At 37.3% G+C, this 18,271-nt stretch overlaps 1 protein-coding gene and 1 long non-coding RNA gene across 3 annotated transcripts in view; one reads left to right on the top strand and one right to left on the bottom strand.

Moving 5' to 3' along the window:
• LOC123866317 overlaps positions 1 to 18,271 on the top strand; it is a 41,544-nt gene that overhangs the window by 13,235 nt on the left and 10,038 nt on the right. For both annotated transcript variants that reach the window (XM_045907792.1, XM_045907791.1), the window contains exons 2-9: positions 2,422 to 2,653; positions 8,617 to 8,725; positions 11,552 to 11,576; positions 14,390 to 14,545; positions 15,414 to 15,558; positions 15,881 to 16,107; positions 16,533 to 17,031; positions 18,010 to 18,216. In XM_045907792.1, coding sequence (XP_045763748.1) covers positions 2,429 to 2,653; positions 8,617 to 8,725; positions 11,552 to 11,576; positions 14,390 to 14,545; positions 15,414 to 15,558; positions 15,881 to 16,107; positions 16,533 to 17,031; positions 18,010 to 18,216 — 1,593 coding nt within the window. In that variant the 5' untranslated portion in view covers positions 2,422 to 2,428. The remainder of the gene's footprint in view (positions 1 to 2,421; positions 2,654 to 8,616; positions 8,726 to 11,551; positions 11,577 to 14,389; positions 14,546 to 15,413; positions 15,559 to 15,880; positions 16,108 to 16,532; positions 17,032 to 18,009; positions 18,217 to 18,271) is intronic.
• On the bottom strand, positions 841 to 8,845 carry LOC123866322. The gene is made up of 3 exons (XR_006796165.1): positions 8,761 to 8,845; positions 3,680 to 3,682; positions 841 to 850 (listed from the first exon to the last, which is right to left on the bottom strand). It is a non-coding gene; the product is annotated as an uncharacterized LOC123866322 (long non-coding RNA).

Raw genomic sequence — 18,271 nt, 5'->3', positions numbered from 1 at the left:
CCTTTGCGCAAGGATTAGATACGTCTGCCGAGATAAGTGAGATGAGTTCGAAAATGAAGATAACGACATGGAGTGGATTTTTGCAACCGTTGTAACTTTTTGAGTTTGTCTAAAGTTTGTTTTGTGGTTCGGAATACCCAATCGTACCCCCGTAGCCTGTTCTTAAAGAATTGGTATTCCAATATTTCGAGCGAATGTTATCTATACAAATACTCGTAACAGCTACTCTTTACAGTTCGATTGGATTGCAGCGTATCATAAGTAAATAGCAATCGCTTTAGCCATAATTTGTGCTTAAATATTTCTATACTTAACCTTGTTCAGCGAGTCGAGATAACATACTCTCTCGCACAATTGTATAGAAGTGAAAAGGATGCACTATGATGGTGATTGGCCAATAAAAATGTAATTTTAATATTACTTCCCTATGAGCCAGTCTCGATAAAAAAGGCCTATTACTACTAGAACTATAGGTAGGCCTACGTACTAGGCCGTGCCGTCATCCATCCAGTGAATTTTTCAATTTTAATTTTTTATAACGGATACTGGTCCGGGGGAAAGTATATAGTCTCCTCTTGGATGCAAACTAATGTCACTGTCAATATTGATCACTTCAGTAATTGAACCGTGAAGAAACACACCGATAGACTTAATTACTCTCGTGATTAAGTATAGTAATGAATAGATCATAGATTGCCTTACTCTTGTTTTACACAATAGTATATTTCATTACAAGTGCGGAAAGGCTGTCATTGCAAAGAGTTCCGACAAATGTCTACCCGAGCCGAGGCGTAGCTGAAGGCGAGGGTTGACAGTCGGAACGAGTTGCAATGACGGTTCCGCACGTGTACTGAACGACTATTTTTAATACAGTTGCGAAAAAATGAAGCAATTTAATAAAATAATAAAAACACAATAAACTCAACTAACTTAATTTAATTTAATTTAAAACAACTTTATTGTTAATAGATATAAAAAACTAGGGTCGAAATTACTCATTTTAGGCAACCAAAAACTAAACTTGCAAAGAAAATTTCTGAAAAATGGCGCCAACCGTAGAATATAAGTAGAGTTTTTTTTTTCTTCACCCATTCTGGTAGGCAAAGGGAACTATGCCCATACAGCCAAGTCTTCAGTAGAAGTTTTTTATTGATATGAAATGAAAATGAAATTTAATGAGATGAAATGAAATGAAACCTAACCAAACTCATTCAATCAAATCATTAGATCTGATATTGAAACAAATTAGTAGCTTCTTTTTAGAAATATACGTATTTGCATGAATCATAAAAACTTCTATGATTTTTTTTAGTAAAAACTTCATGGTTGGTTTTTCTTTTTAATATTTTGACAGTTGGGAAAGAAAAAGCACGAGTGCGGGAAAGGTAAAAAAAAAGCACGAGTATGTAATAGCCCACATCCCGAACGCTATACGTCCCTGCAATACGCCACTTTTTGAGCAACTGTATTAAAAAGTATATTTTCGAAACGTTTGGTATCATTAGTATAGGTACGTGGTAAAATGATGGCGAATATAAATAAATATATATTTAAGTTAATGTATGCCAAATTCCGCTAAAGTATATCTATCTACTAAAAATATCTCATCCAAAACACATTAAATACGACCAAAGTCATTAAACTTTATCGTCTAAAGATAAATTGTTCACGATAGGGAATACCGTAACTGTTACGATTTGCTATGGCTTTATAAAGATACCTAAGAGGTTAATTCCGGATCTGCCTACCTACTGATCTGGTCATTTGAGTATTGTGTTACAGCTAGTGAAATATAAAATAATACATGTAATTATAATTTATTTAGATAACAATAATTAGTCAGAATACTGACTAGGTATACCTAGTCAGTATTCTGATACAGTTTAGCTCTGGAGAAAACATTTTTCATTTCTTTGCTATCATCTGCTAAACTAGATAGTTAAGTATGATACGTACAATGTGCAGCATGCCCTATGCATCGCCCGCCCTGCCACTACTACACATGCAAAAGGCAAGCAAGCAACAGCAAACTATGATATAGATAGCTACACTCTCTAAAACATACTCTATTCTACATTTTACTTCGAAACGGCAAGAATGCACAATTTCGTTTCTTGTGTACAATTGGCAGTATCATATTGTCATGGAATTACGCAAATTCCTGCGTGTCTAACCTGCTTCTAGGATCTATTCAACAGTCATAATATGATTTTTAAAATTTAAATAAAAATAGCGAACAAAAGAGCAGGCGGGTCACCTGATGTTAAGTAATTACCGCCGCCCATGAACATTGCAGCACCAGAGGGACCGCCAATGTGTTGCTGGCTATTCAAGAATTTGTTTGTGAAGAAGAATGAATTACTGTTAAGTATGAATGGTTTTAACGACATAATATTAAATTCTTATTGGTAACTTTTACAGAGCGGCAATGTACGCCATGTCAACGGCGTCGACGACGACGTCTGGTTCGCGCGCAGAGCTAACGGCGACCACAGCATCGGCAGAGCGGCGCGTGCGCGTCGTCCGCCTGCTGCGCCCGCGCAAGGCTGCACCCGCCTTCGGCTTTTCCCTGAGAGGCGGGCGGGAATATGCCACGGGTTTCTTCATTTCAAAAGTCGATCTCAATTCTGAAGCACATCTTCAGGGATTAAAGGTAAATTTTAATTAATCCATTACGTATTGATACTCAAATTAAAAAGCTATTGAAGATATAAAAAAAAACCAATGGGGGAAAATAAGCAAATAGGTCTTCTCTTTACCCGACTGCGACATATAGTCATCAAAGTTATTGAAGAAATAATTATCTACTAGTTTACGTATTACGAGTTAATAGGTTCGCAATTTTTGATAGCATAAAATTAGCTATTTATTCAGTGGCCATGAAATACACGCAAAATGAAGTTGTGTAATAAAAATTTCGCAATCGACGCTATAGGTGGCAATTTTATCACATTGTGCCCAACTTTTTACAATATGTTTTGCTTTGCTCACAAGCAATTGTGCATTATTTCATTGTTCAGCAATAATTCTGTTTGTTTTTTCATAACCAATGTTTTTTACTAAAATTAGCTTCGTCGTCGCCTTAACGACTATAGGTATTTTAGATAATTCGAACGCGTAGCTGTATTCGATAGTTGTATCATCTGTTATAGCCATAGGTTATAGCTATCAATTCTCGGACATTTGACTCATGATTTTGGTTCTTTCTTTTTTTTTCAAATACGATCATAACCTGAACAGGATGTGGTTAATTTTCTTTGAAGCTAAAAATGTCTATAGGTAAGTACCTACTAATATTATAAAGAGTAAGATTTAATCGATTGACTCTGGAACTACTTAACCGATTTTCATAATTTTTTCACCATTATAAATCTACTTTATCCCGAATTAATACAGGATATATATAACTACATACATTGTTATGTATAGGTATATATCAAATTTCATCTGAACGAAGCCGGGCGAATGGTAGTGTAGCAATGCAAATACATAACTAAGCTAGGCATTAAAATATAGGACAACACTGCAGTACTTACTTTTTAAACAAAAAGTATAATTAAAATAAGTACTTACATCCATTATCATCCATCACCTTAAACCATCATCGGCCTACTACTAACAACGGTTCTCCTCTCAGAATGAGAAGAGCTGAGGCCATAGTCCACCATGCTGGGGAAACGCTCTGTTTAGCAGACTTCACACCTTTGAGATAGATCATTATGGAGAACTCTCCGGCATGCAGATTTCCTCGCGATATTTTCATTCACCGAAGCAAGTGATATTTAATTGAGAACATAATATAAAGTAAGTTCCTACATAACACGGTAAAAATAATTAAAATCGCTAAGTGTGATGTAAATTTAGCTATTGCGCAGTCTCCCACGAGCATGGTGTGTCCCATCTCAATGTACGCGTAACATGTGAAAACCTCTCACAATTAACTGTGGCCTGCTCGTTGCCAGCTTAATAATTACTCGCGTCCGAGGTTGGATTGTCGCAAGAAGCACTCCATTATTTCGTGCATTCACGTAATAGACTTTGTTTCTTAAACAGCAGTCTCTGGTGCTTTCATGTTTCAGAATCCATATTTTTTTACAGCTGTTTATGTTAGAATTGTGAACTTTGCAATCAAATCCGAAACAGTGCTTTCGTTATGCTGTATTGTAATAGATTTCTTTATAGCTACTTTAAACCTTAGTTTTACTTATTTATATATTCCGTAATATTTTACAATGGAATATGACTTCTACATGATCTATTTATATCTTGCTTTAAAGGTGAAGAAAAACATCGTGAGGAAAACTGCATGCCTGAGAAGTCTCCTTAATATTCTTGAAGGTGTGTGTGTGCGTGTGTGCAGACTGACAAATAGTGAGTGGGCAATGGGTTCATGATGAGAACATCTATAAATCTATAGGTAATCTATATCAATCCTAATAAATCATCTCTATTATTCTATGCCCACGACTTCGTTCACGGGGATTTAGTTTTTCAAAAATCCCGGGGGAACTCTTTGATTTTGCGAGTTAAAAGAAGCCTATGTCGATCTCCAAGTCTTTAACTGTATACCTATATATACATACCTTCTCATGCAAAAAATCACGTTGATCCGTTGCTCCGACGTATTTGATGGAAAAACCAATAAACTAACAAACACACTTTCGCATAGCAAACTAAAAATAATAGAAGTTGGCTAAGTATTACATTTGACTATTTGATATTTTAGTAGGTACCTACTCTAGATTCGTAGTTTTCGCATAATTACCAACTTCCTCAGTAAAGACGTAACAAAATTTCACAAGTGCTCATATCCGTTGTTATTTAGCTGCACAATAAGTTGTTTCGAGACACTCATGAAATCCTGAGAAGAATTTTAGATTTATGTTCTTTGTATGATACGACGAGACACTTTTTTAGGGTTCCGTACCTCACAAGGAAAAAAGGAACCCTCACAGGATCACTTTTTTGTCTGTCTGTCTGTCCGTTTGTCTGTCGTGTCTGTCAAGAAAACCTATGAGGTGCTTCTTGTTGACCTATAATCATAGGCAGCTAGTTAGCTCTTATAGCATTAACAAAGAGAAACATTTTAGAACCGTGAAAAATTAAAATGTGTCCACGAAAAAAGTATTTTACGAAATCAGTGCATCCTTAACTTGTAATTGTTCTACATTAAAGTGTTAGGTAAATCTTGTACCGTCCGTATACCGTCTGTATACTTGATGGTACGGAACCCTTCGTGTGTCCGACTCGCACTTGACCGGTTTTTTAAATCAAAAGTGTCACTTCCTCGACGCTGTAATAAATGTGTAATAAACTTTTATAATAATTATTGCTCATAAAGAGTCTTAGTTACCTTCTATACTGAGATTAGTTCATTTTTAGTTTACTTAGATAGTTAGGTTGGTACTCGGAGTGATAATTTATATTCTAAACTAGATGATGCCTACGACTTCGTTGGCCATTGTCGTACGCGTGGATATAGTTTTTTTAATTCCCATGGGAACTTACTGATATTCCGTTTATAAAGTACCCTACATCCGTCTCCGGAATGCGTGCTATTTCTGTTCCAAACTTCAAAATCCCGACAGAGCAGATGACCCGTTAAAATGTAACAGATATACAGACAAACAGACAAACCCTTTCGCATATATATTATCCAATATTAGTAGGGTAGGTATGAACTCGTACTTAATAATTTACAGTTGCTCATTATTTTATAATTAAAATAAAATAGGTAAGTACAGTCAAAGGCCGTAAGTCGTTTAGCACCTTAATGATCATATTCGCGTGGCACGATTATGCACATGCGTTAGGTGTGTGTGGCTTGTTTATAGGGAAAAGTCATAATTGCGACAGGTTTTTGATGCCATAGTTTCGCGGAATTGCTACTCGAATTCTGAGGCCGACCCTACACTTAGTGAGTACATTTTAACTAGAAAATAGGTAGGACATAACTCCATCGTACAGTAATCTTCAAGAAAGCTAATTACAGGAAGAAGATTCTTTCGGTGGAAAACAGTAATCACAGGGTAACTAATAATAATCTAGTTCCGTTGCGTGTGTCACTCGATTATCTCTTGTCAATCGGTGACTTTCTACGAGTAGGTACCGACATCTAAGCGTGCGTGAGCCTCTTCGAATAAATTCTTCTTGTGTAACGCTTGCTAAAATAGAAAAGCAATGATGTCTGTCCTACATCTACTGATCTACTGTTTTGCGATCGCGATGTCTAATATACACTTTCTTGTTTAAAATTTAAATACCTATTATAAGTACAATTTCGTGCTGTTTTAAGTATTCCGTTATATGAATGATGAATTCAGAAACTTTAGAAGTATGATTTCATACGCATATAAAGTCATTGAAATACAATAAAATATCGAATTCTTGTTTTTATCGCTTTTGCGTTCGTCTCTCTTCTCAATAGGTACTCACTTTATAATAAGTCCATTTCCAATATCAATAGAATTTAAATAATCTTCACTTTGTTAAAAAGATTACTTGTTTGGTCTGGAAGTATATCTGTAACCTATTTAATATGATAAGTATAGATTCCTCCTACATCAATGAATGGTAACTATATAAACCTACTAGAATAAAGCTATTGACAATAATTATATGCTATTGATTCACTGATAACATTACGAAGCTATATTGATATCGTGCTTCAATCGTTCCTAATATTGATTTTTCTTTCAGCATTCTCTACGAAGTACTTATGTATAAACTATACAAGTGTTATCGCAACGCTTACATGAGTCATGATTTTATTATCGTTTAAGTAGGTAAATAAAAAAATATTAGTACTTACTTACTTTAGCTATGTGTACAGGTGTGTTGCTATTGAAGCGAATTGAGAATAATAATGTACCCATTAAGAGAAAGAATTATTTTTAACTCTATGAATGTACCTTTTTTTTCTAAATATCCTTAGTACATACTTGCTATTAACACTATGATCTAGGTTTATGTACTATATCAAAACTTAGGCCATTTGTTTTGGATAATCTAAATACAGTCTGATAATGCAACTTGAATACGAAAGTCTGTCCACCTTTGAAACCGTCGAAATATATTTGAAATGATTTGAAGCTTCTGTTTTGGACCGCGAAATGTTATTATATAAGTAGCAAAGATTAAAAATGATTACGTAATTATATTTTATAGATACTTATCTAATGTACCTACTAACTGAAAACTAGACCATGTATTAAAATAATTACTTGCTGCTACAATGTAGGTCTGTATGTTTGTCTCTAGATCTAGAGTGTACTATTATTTTACAAAAACCTAATAGTTTAGCTGTTTCTCGCTAAAGCAGAGTGAGAATATTATTCCTTCTCCTCCTCTACCTACGGCACTGACTTTGAATATTTAAATTGTTCGGGAGATCGTATGAAACTCTTTGAGATTTGGATGTACGCGGCTGAAGTTGAGGACAAAAGGAAGCGCGTAGATACATAATATTAATATAACTAAGTAGATGATGCCCACGACTTGGTCCTCGTGGATTTATATCTCTAATAAAAAATCCCATGGTCAACTCTTTGATCTCCAGCCCGGCTAGCATGGGCAGTAGATAAAAGTTATATCCCCCGATTATATCCACTGATGTCATAGAAATCAGTGGATATAATCGGGGATATAATTTTTATCTACTGCCCATGCTAGCCGGGCAGGATGCAAGCTATCTCTGTAATAGCTGCCTAATGCCCACGACCAGGTAGGTAGGTACATTTACTGAATTTAGGTTATTTAAGAATCCCGTGAAACCTCTTGGAATTTCATGAACAAAAATAGCCTATGTCCATCCTCTTTACCTCGTTAAAATAGGTTAAGCGGATGGGCCCAGATAAGCTAGCAGACAGACAGACAGACAGACAGACATACTTTCGCATTTTTAGTAGGTACAGACACTTGAAAGCTATAAAGGGAAAGGAATGACTGATAAGGTTTACGGAAGGACGCCGCGGAGTCTGGGAACGCCTAAAAAACGAAGTGTCGGTAAAAGTCCGAAGGAAAGTTGCCTGATATGTAGGCCACGAGCCACCGCCGCCCGTCCGGCTTCTTCGCAAAGAAAGTGGTGTTTTCGTCAGCGTGCGACGTGTCATGTGGCTGACATCAGCGCGTTGCGTGCCTGACGTCACTCATTCACTAATTATGACGTTGAATACGCAACGTTTACTATACTTTCTCCCATGCATAATAAAGTGCTATTTGCGTTTTTCATAATTCATAATTCACGCATCACACTGGACGAAGCCAACCAAATTAGGTAAATCTATTCATCCAAATATAGTGTCCACTGCACAGCAACTTCCAAAGTTACTTTCTGGATAAAGTAAGTAGTTCTTTTAATGGGGAAAGAATTAGTAAAATTGGTTTGTCCGCATGGCGCATGCTGAATGATGATAGATCTGGGATCAGCTGCAGTCAGTACTAACACTCCACCTATTGGATTGCATTTTGTAGGTTTTAGCCCTTTGAAAAATGAGCGCCGGGTTCAAACTAGTCGGGCATACCTACTCCGACTAATCGCGTTAGTATTATCGTTAGATATTTATATAATTACAATACCTACATATTTTTAGCTTGTGTGTTTTGGTTGGTTTACAGGTGGGGGATCAAGTGGTGAGTGTGAACGGTTACCGGGTCGACGACGCGGTGCACGCGGAACTTGTTCATTACATCACCTCACAGTCTAGGCTCAAAATTAAAGTCAGACGTAAGTTATAACTTCATTTTAATTTTTGTTTGTACTACGAAGCTGGAGATTGACTTGTAACATTTTGGTGGAATGTATCGAGTTTTTGTAACTCAGACCAAAGACTGACTTGGAACGTTATGGATGATTTATGCTAGACCGTGCCGGGCCCCAGCCGTGCCACGTGCGAGGATCGTCGCACGCGCAGACGATCAACGCATTGCAATTTTGTATCAAGAAACGTAACATGAACCAGGCACGGAAGACTCGGACATGGCACGGTCTGATGTGATCTCATACATTTTCCGATCTGTGTGTGTCAGACTCGGCACGGCTCGGACCCAGCTCGGTCTAGCATAAATCATCCCTAGTTTATAATGTATCATTCGTGGTGAGCGCCAGATGCTCCATTCGACTGTCAGTGTTTTTAACCGACTTCAAAATCTTTATTTAAAACCAAAATGTTGATCTTTTGTGTAATCTTTTGATTGGAAGGCAGATGGAAATAAATCAATATTTTTACCAATAAAAGCACAGTAGTTGATAAATTGCCATAGATGGACATTATCTAATTAGTAAATGTATACCTACCTACACTAGCGGCACGCTATGATGGCCGGTTTGACACATTACAATAGTGATGTGGAATGTCAATTTATTCTCGAACAAAAAACAATTAAGTTTTGTTTTTGTACCTGATTAAATAGGTTTAATAAAACAAAAATGTATATGTTTATTTAATTTATTTGAACGAACTGAATATTTGAACGAAAATGAATATACATACTTTATATGCACACAAGAAACATATGAATACAAAAGATACCAAAAAAGGTGCCACAAAAGGCCATAATTAATCAGATTCGTCCATACTACTATTTTCACTGTCGTCACTGCTATCATCACATACATTAATAATTATATGTTCGTTTTCTATAATATTATCTATTTTCACATCTCTTTCATAATCTTCCCTTATTAATTTAACAGTTCTATTCACAACCTTTTCCCAGTCTCCTTTAGTCACATGTTCACAAGCTTCTTCTAATAATTTTAGCATTTTTTTGTGGTAAATGGGGGTTCTGTATTGTGTCTTGCAGCATATCCCTTAATTTGAGCCCACACCAACTCAATCGCATTATACTCACAATGGTAAGGCGGTAACCGTATAACTCTGTGCCCATGTTCTAATGCTATTTCGTCAATGACGTATCGGATCTTGGTTGGTTTGTTTTCTTTTAAAAGACGTACTAATTCCGCTTTTAACATATTCATGTTTGCATCTACGCCATTTTTACGAAGCCATGCGACGATATCAGCTTTCTTTTGGGATTGGGCAGGTGGCTTGTCAATTTGCATCGAGTGGTATGGGGCGTTGTCCATAATTATAATAGATGGTTCAGGGAGGCTACACAACATTGAGGTAAACCATTCAGTAAACTTTTCTCCATTCATGTCTTCATGATAGTCTCCAGTGGTTTTTGACGCAAAAGCCATGAGAGAACCTTCGACAAACCCGTTGATGGTTCCGGCGTGACAAATTATAAGTCGCGATCCTTTTCCTACAGGAACTTTGGAAGTAGATGCTGCTGTGTCATCGTTCCAAGAACGGCCTACAGTATGGTTAGCATTAAGCCATGTTTCATCCAAGAACACAACATTTTGCCAATTTTTGATTTTTTTCACTTGCCGTAAAAAAGTATACCTTGCCATCGCTATATCAAATCTTTCCATCAATATTTTGCGTTTGTTACATTTTTTGTATCGAAATCCAATGGTCTTCAAAATCTTCGTTAAAGAACTTTCCCCACCGAAGAATAATCCAGCTTCCTTCAGTGAATGCACCAACTTTTTTCTTGTTGGATACTCCTTCTGTAAATAGTAGCCGTAAACATGTCTTCGGATAGCATCGGCATCAAAGCTATCGATGCCTACGACTGGTTTTGCTCGTTTTCTCTTTTTTGGTGTGTGAAGTTTATTTTCTTCTGTGCCAGTCTCGCCATATTTTTTTTTAGTTATCCGTCTAACAGTTCGTTGTCCAATATTAAGCGCATCAGCTACGCGTTCAACCACTGACGTTATAGGTAAAATTGGCCCTCCATTTTGAGCTTCACGATCGAAATAGTTACGAAGGCGTATTACGAACTCACGTGTCTGACTATTTAGAACAGTTCTCTGCGTACGTTCGGTCATATCGACGAAATCCACAACAAAGGGCTTGAACAGAGTCCAAATTAACGAGCAAGGGTCAACAGTAATGCAGTATCAATATTTGAAATCCAAAGCCAGGTCAAAACTATATCACAATCGCATTGCACTGACAGTTTATACTTTTCGAAGCAACGTCAATTCGAAACTGCTTTGTTTTGCATTGAGCATTGACGCGAGTTTGCCGGAGGTAGTAGTTGTGCTAGCCAGCGATCCTATGTGACGATCGTATTAGATTCCATTTTTAAAAATTTATTGATATTTTTTTGCGATTTCAGAGGTTTGTCCACATAGTGAAAATTGTTCATATTCACAAGTACATTCACCCCTTAAATGGTGCAAACTGATTTTTCTACACTTGTATACATTTAAGAAATCAATTTAATAAATAAATTTTGAGTCCTAAACCTAAAACTACATTCGATAAAATTTATGAATCTCTGCACATCACTATCGTCAATAAAGTAATACAATTATTTCCTTCAAAGTCGTTATCAATTAATACGGAACTTCATGAGCGGACAAACGTCAAACCGGCCATCATAGCGTGCCGCTAGTTTAATAGATAGAACAAACATCCTAAGTAGAACAAAAATCTAAATTAGACAGACACTTTTATCCGTTTCCATTATTTTTCAGATGTGGGGATGATCCCTATTAAAGAGTAAGTATTTTCTTCAGTAAGTTAAACACATGATTTATTTTATTTAATACCTATAATATTTTAAAATAGTGAAAGTTTATCTGTTTATTTGTGAGACCAAGCATTAAGCAAACATCTGTGTAAAGGTATATTGGTGAGCATGAACACAGCGCATACTCCTAAACTTAGTACAATTTTTACTTAGTACAATTCATAGAAGTCAAATACTATTTCAGGATCAGAGAATCTTTATCTTAATTCTTTTCACCTTAAGGTTAAACAACCGTTTTCGACGAAAGGTACAGAGATAGACGAAGTCGCAGGCGTCATCTAGCTAGTGGATTTCAATATAATATTATAAATGCGAAAGTTGTAAAAACTACTGGACGGATTTGGCTGAAATTTGGAATAAAGATAGATTAAACCCTGGGTTAACACATAGGCTACTTTTTATCTCGCAAAATCAACGAGTACCCGCGGGATTTTTTATTCACGCGAACGAAGTCGCGGGCATCAGCTAGTACTTAATAAATAGTCCAAGTAAATAAAATAAAGAAATAATTCTTTATTTGGGATTATTATCCCTAAGAGCCAGTTCCCACTTGTCGTCTGTCGGACCCGGATTTTAATCGGATGTTCCAGTGGCAGAAGATTTTATATGAAACTATTCACACTTAAATGAAACCGATTTTGTGTCAAAATGTTCTGCCACTGGAACATCCGATTAAAATCCGGGCCCGACAGCGGACAAGTGGGAACGGGCTGAAATAGTAAATATATGAGTGACAAAGTCTGCAATGGCTAATGAGACAAAGCTTTAGTACTTAGTTCGATACCGATAATAATTAAATTAATAATTAATTGCACCATCTTTCACGCGGATCGGTTTACTCTTTATAACCGGTGACTCACGTTATTCAGCTGAATTCCGGTAATAGAGTTAATTAATTTTGACATAAAGTACCTACAAATAATTTTGACACTACCTATAATAACTAATTGCCTATTAAAAAATATGCGAAAGTATCTTGAGGATAAACCAAGCAACGGAGAATCCGATCGACAGTCGACCTATACCAATGACTTTCTAAGCAAGGACATCGCACTGGCGCGCATAACACGGGACCAAGTAAGTGTGCTTATACTCGGTGTAAGCACACTTTCTTCATTAGTCGCATGTTGACTGCAAAGCTGTCAAGACGCCTAAATGCGCGATCAAAAAGTGCCAAAATAATACGTTAACGACGCAGAAAAGAGATGGTGTGACTTACCACCGGTAAGTTAATTTTATTTACGTAAGATAACATGCGAAAAAGTGTAAAATACTTAGTAAAACCATTGAAAACACTAGAAATATCTAAAATTATTTACAATGTTCCCATTCCTTTCTCTCACGCACATCGGAAAGAGACAGATGGAAGGGCGCGTCACGAATGTCGGAAAAACAAAACTGTGGAGTAGCTTTTTTTTGTTCAATGTAAAATCTATTGGCCATTATTGTATCACATTTATTTTATTACTAGCTGTGCCCGCGACTTCGTTCGCGTGGAATAGCTCTCAGCGCGCTTTATATAGCCACGGACGCTCAGGCGCGAGGCGTGTATCTGTACGTTAAAAATGTTCGCCGTGATTTTTTAAATTGACATAACTTTTTTATTTATGAACCGATTGACATGAAATAAACACTAAAAGTTAAGTGAAGCTTACTACAATATATTAGTGACAACCGTATCTAAATCGAATAAGCCGTTTCTGATATTAGCGTGCACAAACACACAGACAAACAGACAAAAAAAAAATTAATTACAATTTCGGGTTCGGCATCGATAAAAAAAAGTAGCAGGGGTTGTTATTATTAACAACCCGTGCTACTTTTTTTTATATATTTCCATTGTACAGACACCACTTTTCTACAATTTTATTATATGTATAGATAGATCTTTTGACGACCTCCAGTGCGCAGTGGTAATGCGGTGGATTTGTATGACGAGGGTCCCGGGTTCGATTCCCGGCTGGGCTGATTGAGATTTTCTTAATTGGTTTAGGTTGGCTAGTGGGAGGCCTTTGGCCATCTTGATTCAAGGCCCATCTTGAATCCGCCATTTTGGTTTTATTTTTCAGCTCCCTGTCAATTGGATGAAGTTCTGAGTGACATTTGTTCGAGCACCCCCCACCTATCTTCAATACCCTGGCCGTGCTCCTCACCGAAATCCTCAATCATCAGCTCTATCCATATTTTTCCTCCGAATCATTTTTTGTCCTATATACGAAACCATCGGTAAAAAAAAAACATACAAAATTTTACAGAAGAGGTGTTCAAATGAGTCAGTCAGTCAGTCAGTCAGTCAGTCAGTCAGTGAATCAGCACGAGCAGAATAGTATATAGTATAGATATAGTATAATAGTTTCATATTTACAAAAACGAAAAATCTCTCAAAGAAATAACAAAAATTAATAGTGCTACACTACTCCATTACATTTTTTGTTCAAGTTTGCTTCTAAAATCACCTTATTCAGCTTCGAGTGCAATAATCGATTTACATTGCGGCTTAATCACTGAGGTTAGTTTACAGGACTTGAATGTTAGCGGGAATGTATAAATGGAGCAGTTGAAGCTACATAGGGTGAATTTAGAAACGTGTGCCATGTTTGGGCTCTTGTGTTGTATGCCACGATGTGTCCATGCTTAGAAAGTCATTGACCTATACGGATAATTTATTGGCAACTCTTTATCCCGGAAAATCGAAGAGTAGATAGGTACCCACCGGTTTTTAAAACCCTAAATCAGCACGGGCATCAGCTAGTACATATTCTAATACTTATATTTTTCTCAGAAAAGAACATGAGCCTCTGTCGTGGCAGTTCGTCTCGGAGCGGACATCGCTGGCTTCCGACATCTCATCGTCGCCGACGCTGTGTCACAACACGGAGCATCTGACTGACTTGCGTCTATCTATTCTAGTCCCTCCACGAGCAAAGCTCGGCTGTGGGTGAGTATAATGCCTCGTTGGGTCAGTGGTTAACATGATCCACTGCGGATGACGAAGCCCTGGGTTTGCTATCGGATTTCCGTCCCGGACCAAAAATAGTTAGGTATTGAGGAAATTCTCAGTACTAACCCGGAGTTAGGAGTTGACGGTGTTACACGTCCGTGCCTCGGAGAGCAAGTAAAGCCGTCTTCTGGTCGTGACGGGTTTTTGTCCCATCGCGCTATGAGAATAAACAGAATGAGTGTCCGGCTTTCACCCGGCTGAGTTTTGTTTTGGGTTCTTCTCAGACCTGGGCGCGTTTGGAACCCTCGTAGCTGTAGTTTTAAGTTTAATTATTTTTTACAGAACTAATAATAATCATCTTACAAATCTAACAATTTTGACCATCAAAAGGAGTATAGGTACCTACTTTGAATAAATGATTTGAATTTTGAGTTTTTTGAGTGCATCTGGGTTTGCGCACACACTCAAGTGCACTATAATATTATCCCTCGCGCAAATGGCTAATCTCTATGGAGATTGGCCGCCGTGTTGGAAATTTGGTCAAAAGGACATTATTATTATAATGCACTTCACTAAAAGTATAATTAATAGTAGACAGCTAAAAAAATAGTGTTTTGGTTTTTAGCTGTCATTTTCGTATAAGTAGGACGTTTTTATCGTAGTGCAAGTACGTTAAAAAAAATCGGGCATACTTTCTCCAGTTATCTGGCGATTTGGTCCGCTCAAGAAAATAGATTACAGCCGGTACAGGCCTACCTAAGTTGCCTAAGCTGCTATTTGGGTTTGTTGTATTGTGTCTAACTTTTGATATAATTAATGTCCTTATCTATAGGTCTATAGTTCTTATATGATTTATTTGTCGCAGAATTTGTAAAGGACCTGATTGGAAGCCTGGAATTTTCGTCCAGTTCGTGAGAGAGGGCGGCATTGCTCGGGAAGCAGGTCTGAGGCCCGGCGACCAAATTTTATCGTGCAATGGCAACGACTTTGCGAATATATCATTTAATGAGGTAAGAAAACAAAATATAACTTAATTATAATTCATTCGTAAATGAAATGCCGCTCAATTAATGATCTTTTCATTTTAAGTTATTACTAAACAATATACCAGAAAAGTTCCCCATCCTTTAGTTTGACTCGTCTTGGTGAGGCACTGCCATGTCCCTTGATAGGCATGTGCAAAACCCGCTTTACGGCATTGCTTGATCCGAATATACTTAAAATATACCTACCTATCTTCTTTAAAAAAGCGGCTAGTTATTGTAAGTGAATGCGTATAACCTATCCTATCTTGTGGTATAAGTTACAATTACTGTGAATATTACTTCCCAGGCCATATCAGTGATGAAAGCGAGTGGGCGGCTCGACCTCATAATTCGAGAGGGTGCCGGCACGGAGTTGGTATCGCCCGAAAGTTCTGGCTACAACAGCTCCGCGTCATCAGCGGCTGGAGAAAGAAGCCCAGCACCAGCGGCACCGGTCATCGCCCTCGCTCCGCCGGCGGCATTGCGGCGACGCCTTGCTAGTGTAGCAGAAGAGGCTGCGGATAGAGCAGATAGGTTTGTATAAAATATGCTCCTAAAATGTATGCTTCTCCTAAAAGCATGTTAAAAGAATACGAGTACCTACAATCGAAGATTATATAAATGATAGAAACGCGTGGATTTGACTCGCTCCAGTAATGCACGGAACTGAAATTACTTTTATACTTACATGGCCTATAATATTGTTGCGAATAGAATCTTTGAGAAGAGCAACAGCTGAGTTTCTTATTTTTTCTTCTCGGTAGGACAAGCATTCCGAACTTGTGGTAGATTCTTTTGACGATTCAAAAGCCCTTGTAAAAGTAAATTGGAATTAAAAAAAACTATTTGTATAAATAAGTGGTTTTGTAAACTTAAACGAAAAAAATAGGCAATGTGCGAATCGGACTAACGCTCGAAGGGGTTTTTGTTCGAGGACTTATTTTATTACATTGTTTCAGGTTGACTATGAACAGATTGAAAAGACGGACCTGGGATAGTTTAGAATTCGACTGGAAAAATGACGACATTCATAATTTTGACGCGCCTTCCGACATAGAACCTGACTACGATAGCCCTAGTATACCAAATAATCCTCATACATACGAAAGTAAATCCAACATTATATGCAAAACAAAAACCGAATTCGAATCGACTAACGTATCGAGTCCACGAAATAGAACAATAATAAATCTGACGGAAGACGGCGCTACGATACAATGCAGTTACGATAATAATAACATTAGAAAAAATATGTACGCGACAACCCAAACGAATAGAGATAATGAAAAGAAAACAATAGTTGTAGAAGTTCACCACATGAATTCGACTACTTGTGGTAAATCTCATTGTAATTATATCCCACCTCCTAAAAAAGAGGTCGATGAAGATTCTACTAGTATATCTAGTTCAGCCACATTATCAAGTGCCATTGCCGAAGAAATAGAAAGAAGAAAACTGGTAAGTAACAAACAGTCGGTCGTAAGACCTGTTCGTAATATTGTTATAGTATAAATAGTTTATAGAGAACTAGCGACCCGCCCCGGCTTCGCACGGGTGGACATTTATTTTTTCTATTTTCCGGGATAAAATATAGCCTTTACGGATCCGGAAGAATCCCTCTAAGCAATGGTAAAAGAAATTTTGAAATCGGTCCAGTAGTTTTTGAGCCTATTCAATACAAACATACAAAAATACAAAGGTTTCCTCTTTATAATATTAGTATAGATTAGATATTGAAGTAATTTAAAGTTTAAACACATTTCTAAATTAATGTATTTAATTAGTACTTAAATAAAATAAAATCGTCATCATCATCAACCCACCGTCGGCTCACCACTGAGCACGGTTCTCCTCTCAGAATGAGAAAGGTTTGGTAATAGTCTGTCGTCTACCACACTGGGCCAAGTGCGGATTGGCAGACCATTGAGAACATTATGGAGAACTCTCGGCCATGCAGGTTTCCTCACAATATTTTCCTTCCCCGTTAAGGCAAGGGATAGGTACTTAACAGCGCACATAACTCCGAAAGGTTAGAAGATCATGCCCGGGGTTTACCTCCGGCTAGGGGGCCGAGCGACGTCTTAACTTTAACGTATACTGTCATGGCACAGTTGAATGAGTTATCTAAATTCTAAGGTAGGGACTTGGTTGGTATCTACTCAAAAAGTTTCGGTTAAACTGGCGAAATCCCACGCGGTATGCAGAAAACAATGCCCTCACGCCGCACCGACATCGCAACGTAAGTACGGACGTGAACGAGTTCCAATTGGCGAGGGTAGTTGCAAAATACATTTGCGATTCACGCTAAATGCCGTAGTCTGATAGTACGTCTTGCATCCCGCGCGGGTTTCGCCTCAGTTTGACTGAACCTTTTCTGGGTACTTACATTCGGATTTTATTTTCAAGAATATTCAGTAAAGTTTTTCTCATTCCTAGAATAAAAAACCACTGCCGGAAAAGGAAGCTCAAGTTCATTCAAACCCAATTAAGAAACCCAATGTTCCTAAGGCGATGGACAACGACCAGAAAAAACATCATGACGCTTTAATGGATGAATTTAAGAAGGTCCATAGAAAAATGTTTGCTAATCTAGAATCAATAAGTCGTGAAGCAAATAATAAAGAAAATCATCCAGATAACTTGGTAAGTAAGTTTGTGTAATTTATGAACATTTTTATGATATTTTCATAATGTACTC

Source organism: Maniola jurtina, chromosome 6 (genome assembly GCF_905333055.1).
Source record: "Maniola jurtina chromosome 6, ilManJurt1.1, whole genome shotgun sequence".
NCBI lineage: Eukaryota > Metazoa > Arthropoda > Insecta > Lepidoptera > Nymphalidae > Maniola > Maniola jurtina.
Note: the sequence above shows the minus strand (reverse complement) of the source record. Positions and strands in the feature narration are given on the sequence as shown.